General features: G+C 44.9%; 1 protein-coding gene across 1 annotated transcript in view; it reads right to left on the reverse strand.

Annotated features, from left to right (window-relative positions):
- Window positions 1-975: 975 nt before the first annotated feature.
- CD9 (CD9 molecule) overlaps window positions 976-7,114 on the reverse strand; it is a 52,110-nt gene continuing 45,971 nt past the window's right edge. Inside the window, exons 5-8 of the mRNA XM_015408542.1 lie at window positions 6,723-6,815; window positions 5,340-5,429; window positions 3,436-3,519; window positions 976-1,724 (exon numbers count right to left, since the gene is read on the reverse strand). Of these exons, the coding sequence (XP_015264028.1) occupies window positions 1,659-1,724; window positions 3,436-3,519; window positions 5,340-5,429; window positions 6,723-6,815 (333 nt within the window). The 3' untranslated portion in view covers window positions 976-1,658. The remainder of the gene's footprint in view (window positions 1,725-3,435; window positions 3,520-5,339; window positions 5,430-6,722; window positions 6,816-7,114) is intronic.

Here is a 7,114-nt window from a genome sequence, read left to right on the forward strand (position 1 = left end):
ACACACCCTGCTTTCATCTCTCTGATAACATCAAAGCACAGTTTATTTTCCATGATTGGGAAACACCAGGAGTAAACAATGACATTGTATTGATCCTGTGGAATGTGAACTTTTGTTGTGTGAGACCAATGAAGGGAAACAAATTTCCTTCAAGACAATTTCAACTTCTAAGTGTTAAGTTACAACTGTAATCCAGTTATTAAGGGACCCCTTTGATCTTTGGTATAAATATTGGTCGGTTACAACAGACCAGAGCTAACTCCTGCTAGGAGTCAGTCAGAGAGGCCTCTCGTCACGCATGCATGGGGTGGGGGAAACTCTGCTGAATGTTTATCTTTCTGTGTATTCTATCAATGTTTAGGGACTAGGACTCTGAATGTTTTTCTATAATGAAGATTAGTTTTATTTTAAGAAGAGACCTTAGTGATTTCCAAGCTTGCACATCTGCCTTTGGTAAGGGGCGACACTCAGGAGACACACACAAACTGAGGGGGGAGAGTGTGGGTGACATGGGTAAACACGCTTTCACAGGACACGTGCAGCCACACACCCACATCCAAAATCTCACAACACCCCAAAAGGGCTTCATAAATTTCCTGTGTTCAGTGCCTGTCTAGAACTGGGGGGAAAACAGTGTCGAACAGGTGGCTGCCTTTAATACAACAGCCTGCATGATGGGTCATAAGAGCGCAGGCCTGATCTAATGCCAAATTTTACCCCTCCCCTCAAGCACTTAGCTGTTAAATAAGATCTTTGGGATGTGCCACTGATACTGTGCTAATTAATAAAACTCCCATTACCTTTGGCCCCAATGAAATTTTATTTATTCATTACATTTATTAATCGTCTGTTCCCCACAAATGTGGGGCTCTAGGCGATGAACAAATTTAAACTATTAAAAACCATAAAAACCATATCCAACGTATTATACACAATGACATATTTTAACGAGTGCTGAATTTGTGTTTTGTTGTTCCCTCCCGTTCCTGGTCTGTGAGTGCTTCATGGGCACAGGGAGGGAACAGCTCACAGGAGATAGGAGAGTCAGGTGGAGGAGGGTGCCAGCTCTGATGTGGACTGTCACTGTCCTCAACCACATGCCCGGTGGAACATCTCTGCCTTACAGGCCCTGCGGAATTGCATAAGATCAAGGTACAATATTCCCTGCAAAGCCGGGAAGATCTCCAAGCACTACTCCCCACAGATTCCTTAGTAGACTTCACAAGACAACTTACAGAAGGCTAACTTTGCCTTCCTATGTCAGAAGTTGGTATGTTGACAAGTTAACTTTGAAAGGTGCACACATCCTTCGAGAACAGTAGGTGGCCTTAAGTCTTCATAAGTATCATCAAATTTTCTCCAACATAAATTACATCCCATTTGTAAGTTTTAAAGAAAAATGACAACTATTTAGAGAGAAAAACTGTATATACAAGATGTTCTGGAGCGGCAGACTAACAAATATAGTACCTTTTCAACTGTAGAATCCTTTTAAAAGTGTTACAAACATAAAAAGCAAAAAAAAACCCTAAGAACATCAGTAACAAGTAAAGCTCTTTTTTTAAAAAAAGTAACAAATATAATTTTAGAAATGCTTTCGTAATGCTAAAGTTAACAATAAAGATTTCTTGAAGGGGGACCCCCCCCCTTAAGTTGCTTCAGACCATTTCTCGATTTCTGCGGATAGCACAGCAAAGGATCATGCTGAAAATCATACCAAAGATCTGAAAAAGAAGCAAACAAGAAAAAACTTTTGGTGGCCGTGGCCTGGAGAAGAGGATACACATCAGACCTGGAAGCCAAACCATTAAATATTTTGGTTCCATCCAGGAGCGGATTAAGGCTCACTGGTGCCCTCAGCACTGACCAATCTTGGTGCCCCCCTCCTTTCCACACTGACCCACAGTCCATTTTAGTTGTTGACCTGTCTGACCAGATAGACAATGCAGGTTGCAGCAATACAAAAATTTATTCATATGATAACACAGTATACTGTACAAACTAAGCTTTTCACCCTTTTCCCAACTTTGTGGTGCCCCCTTTGGCCTTGGTGCCCTAAACACGTGTTTAGTCTGCTTAATGGTTAATCTGCCCCTGGTTCCATCTTCCTTTTTCAATCTTGCTGTGACTGTAAATATTCAGGTAGAAGTCAATAGAAGTTTGGTTAACCTGGTTCACATCAGGCTTTCAGAAACATGCCAGTTAGTTGTCACATGATATACCTTAAATACGAGTCATTCTGCCATGTGTTTGCTAGGTGGGGTGGGGCAATTTAAATGTTAGCCGTAAGAACCCATAAAAACTATGAAGCATTAATCAAATAAAAATGATTCTAGGATCACCACACCTTTGGTTTAAGAGAAATGCTATGTCCCTTGCTGACTAATACATGCTCCAGAAAACATGGGAACTATATGTTATGGCCACAGATTAGCTTAGACATGGCTCAAGTAGTAAACATATTCTACAAAGTCTTCTATGTTATATGCTGGTTTCATACATCCCCAATGTGCCTTGGTCTTACAAATAGACACTAGGTTTGAAAGGAGGGGAAGGGAGGAGGAGGAGAAGGTGGAGATTGGATTTATACCCCACCCTTTAATACCCAAAGGAGTCTCAGAGAGGCTTACAATCTTCTTTCCCTTCCTCTCCTCACAACAGACATCCCGTGAGGTAGGTGGGGCTGCAAGAGCTCTTTCGACAACTGCCCTTGAGAGAACAGCTCTGAAAGAACTTATGACTGACCCAAAGTCACACCAGCAGCTGCATGTGGAGGAGTGGGGAATCAAACCTGGTTCTCCCAGATTAGAGTCCACACTCTTAACCACTATGCCAAACAAAAGTTCAGCAGGTGCAATCCTTGCTAACAATCGCTAGACCAGCCAGGGGTCCACAGCCTGCAGACACATTTGGAATTCTGACAAGGCATGGTGGGCATACCCATAAAATGGCTATCACAGGAGGCGGAGCCAGCCACAAAACGTCTGAACCACAACCTGATTTGCTGTGTTCTGTTCCAATTACGTTTCCATAAGAAGGAGAGGGTTTTGGCTTTGTTAGACAGCTTGCATCAGATCAAATGGGGTAGAATTCAAGAAGGGACGACACCTGCCCTTACACCAAACTGGTTCCCACAGTGTTGAGACCTGGGTTTGAGACCTATCAGTGGAAGGCTACTGTAACAGGACCTTTAACTTTTTAAGAATGGCTCTGGTCCTAAAGAACACTTACATAAATGTCACTAAAACTCCAAATCCAACTTCTTGGGAGACTTGGAGTAAGTCAGAACTAACTGTCTAGATAACTGAATTTACTACCCCTAACTATCCCCCAGTTGGTGTCCAACCGTTGGCCAATTTTGCCTACAACGGCTGCTTTACTCCGAGGGGTGCATTCAAAGTTTGACAACCATATGTGACGAAGGTTACAACTTACCATCACCACCCCAATGCCAATGCCAACGGCTCCAACCACATTCAGCTTTGAGGTGAAGACCTCCTTAATGGCTTCATGACATGACTGGAAGGGAAATAAATCTGTCATTTTTAGTACTGCTGCCTGCACACAAACACACACACAAACATGCTCCAAGTAGCAAGATCTGCTAGACGCTGCTTAGGGTTGCCAAGTCCACTTTAGCCCCCAGCGGGGGACTTTGGGGAGCTTTCCCGGAGGGGGCGGGGCATCCCCAACATGATGATGTAACACTGGGGATGTCCGCCCCCGCCCGCCCAATGGGCGCGTGGGGAAACATCAGCTCCCTGCACTTAAAGGGAGCCCCTTTAAGAGATGGGAGAGGGGTGGCTGCATGTGTTGGGGCTTGGGGGCGGGGCTTCCCTGTCGACCGGCTGGCCAGCGGCAGGTAGAATCCCCCCAAAAGCAGGGGACCCCTGCCAAACCGGGGGGGGGGGGGGGGGGGGGGGGGTTGGCTACCCTAACGCTGCTTGAGTCATGTACCCTGCCAACCAGTTTGACAAAGTGGGACATCTGTAAACAGGGTCATTAGCAGCAAGCATCTATTTTACTCAGGCAAGCATCTCCTCCAGCCCAAAGTCAGAGAAAGGATGAATGGCAAGGACAGATGTTGACCAGTAACCCAGGCCAGCCTGTGGTCCAGGCACTGAAAAGATTAATTTCTCCTTATGGGTTTATGAGGCGAATGAGGACTTTACGCATACCTTCTAAGACTGTACAACCCATGAATCCACCACCCACTGCCAAACTTGGCTCACCAACCATGCATGACATCCCATCAAGGAATTAATTAGGCCTCTTATAGAGGTCATCTAGGCCAGCCCCCTGCTAAGCTCAGCAAAGGAATGTTCTGATATAGAGCCATGGCCGTCCAGTGTCTGCCTGAAGGCCCCCATCCCACAAAGACCTTTCTCACAGATGTAAGTGATCAACCTGAGAATGGGAAAAGGGAGGGAAAAGTAGAAGAGGGCACTTCCATTGCTGATACTGTCTGTGCATGTCAAGAGAGCCAGAGTACTACCGTTCCACAGGGTACACTGTTGTTTGGAGAAGATGCTACAAAACTCCCCACGGAGGATGGGATTCCTTTCCTCATCCACTTTGCAGAACACAGAAAGCTACACAACGGCCCCACAGAAAGGGGCACCTCACTGCTAGAGGGAAGCCTCAAAGGAAGGCTTTTAAAGGGGAAAATTTCCCATCCAACTGGGAGGCCAGTATGGAGTTACTTTTCTAAGCTGTGGGGAATTCAACACAGAAGCAGCAGCAGGGAAATGATCAGGGCCTCCACAATGGCCTGTACTGGAGGGAGCCATTTCAACACCTCCACGCAACGGCCACTCTTCCCAGTCACTCAGACCATATGACATGCCTCCTTTAAGCATGATGCTCTTGTGCAGACCACTTGCCCTTGTTGAAAAGAGCCTTCCCAGCCTCACCTTCCTTACACTCCTGCCTGCATTCCCTATTAAATCCTAAGCATGCTCCAGCTCTTCCACACTACTCCGTATGAGCTCCTTTACTGCCCCCTTATGTTGAAAGGTCAACCTAGAACCTCCCTAGGGTGCCAACTCTTTCCCTTTTCCTCCAAGCCACAAGTCCTACCTCAGCCTTTGGCATCATCCCTTCCCTTTCAATCCACTGCAAAGTAATTTCATTTGTCACGTCCGTCCCCACTGTCCCCATCTCTTTGTTCTCCCCCCAAATGTGCACCATTTGCAACTTGAGGCTGCTTACATAAAAAGTGGCCTCCTGGGGCCACAAAAGAAGTCTCCAGGTCCTTGTGGAAGGAGCGGAATCTGGCTCCAGCTCAAGCCAGAACACACCCACACAACTTTTCAACACACATGATTAGATCTACATACCCTTAGTGCAAAGTCCACTCCATTTTTCGGTTTGGGACAGGTTTCCTGAAACCATGCTTCTAGGGTCCCCCCGTAACCACAGCAGTAAAGCTACAGCCAAAAAAGAAGAAGAAGAAGTTATGTCACAGCATAAGAGTTGTATTTCAAGAAGGAATGTCCCAGAGGTGTGTAAGCAATCTGGGGGGAGGGGGAACACAACAAACCAACTTTGCTACGATATCTCAAGCGATAAAAATCCTACTAAGTAATGCCCTGATCTGGATAGCCCAGGTGGGTCTCATTTTCTCAGATATCGGAAGCTAAGCAGGGTTAGCCATGGTTAGTATTTGGATGTGAGAGGCAGGCCATGGCAAACCACCTCTGAATGTCTCATGCCTCCAACACCCTACGGGATCATCGTAAGTCAAACTGCATCTTGACGGCAAAAAAAAAAGGCAAGGTGTGACTGTGCTAATGTATGCAAAGTATACAGTTCAAACACACACGTTTTAAAACACATAATACCAGGAAACATAGGTAGCAGTCAGTGTTCCCTCTAAGCCGAGTTAGCGTGAGCTAACTCACAGTTATTTAGCCTCCCACATCTTTGTCTTCGCTCAGGAAGGACGGCTCCAGAGCAAACTAATTTAGGCAGCAGCCAAATTGCTCACTTTAATGCCAATAGCTCACAAAATTGAATTTTTGCTCATAAGACCCCACAGCTTAGAGGGAGCATTGGTAGCAGTGCCATTGCCGTGTGGTTCCATCCTTTACAATAGTATATGACAAACTTGAGGGAATATAATGTGGCAGTTTAAAGTAAAAATACTTCTGCACGTTGCTACTCATGGGGGAATGATCAAGTCTCCAGATTGCACACTACAAGACATCAAATCATGTACTCAATGGGAACACCCTACCAGGGAAGAAGGTGCTATTTAGGTTATTTGAGAAGTTTTGTGGCTCAGAGGTTCTACAGTACAAGCTTTAGCTGGTACAATGTGGGAGTATTTTTGGTCTTGTCAACAAATCAGTGACACCAAAAATCCTCTGTGGCAATCCAAAGTTATAAAGTTATTAAAACATAAAATTATAAAAACTTTATAACATTAAAAGCTATGACACTACCCAGAGGATAAAAACCACAAACAAACTTTTTTTTTAAATAGAAGAGTAATTAAAAAAATAGAAAAGTAATATAATTCACAACATGCTAAGCAAGCCTGGTTCATCAAGGAAACTGCTTACAAATGCAGGAACTAAACCCATGGAGGTTTCTTACAACTCAGTGCAAAAGACGTTTCTGGTACCCCCTTGCAGCAAGACATCCCACCCCCTCGGACGACCATATCCCAAAAAACCAGTAGCACAACAAAGAAACAGAACAGAAGAAACAGAACTTACAGCATGCTGAATGGCTATCAGGGTTTCCTTGGTACCTTGTTCGTTTCTTTTTTCATACACCTTGTCATAAAACTTCTGTACTTCCTTAATAATCTAGAAACCCAAATGAAAGCAAGTACTCCCATCAGTCTTTTATCTTTCAAAAGGAGAGAGGAAAATATATGTAACAGAACATGCTGCAAGCAGCACAGTGGCCAAATACTTCAGACTCTGCTCACCATCTTCTCAGGCCCTATGACAACACTCATTCTCCTTAGGCGTGGGCTAAGTGAACCCAAAAGCATGAGATTAAACATGGGACTGATGAAGAAAGAAAGAGAGAGAGAGAGAGAAAAGACAGGGAGAAGGGGGGGAGAGAGGAAGGAAGGAAGGGAGGGAGGAAGGAAGGAAGG

Source organism: Gekko japonicus, unplaced genomic scaffold, assembly GCF_001447785.1.
Source record: "Gekko japonicus isolate JY-2015 unplaced genomic scaffold, Gekko_japonicus_V1.1 scaffold1193, whole genome shotgun sequence".
Classification (NCBI taxonomy): domain Eukaryota; kingdom Metazoa; phylum Chordata; class Lepidosauria; order Squamata; family Gekkonidae; genus Gekko; species Gekko japonicus.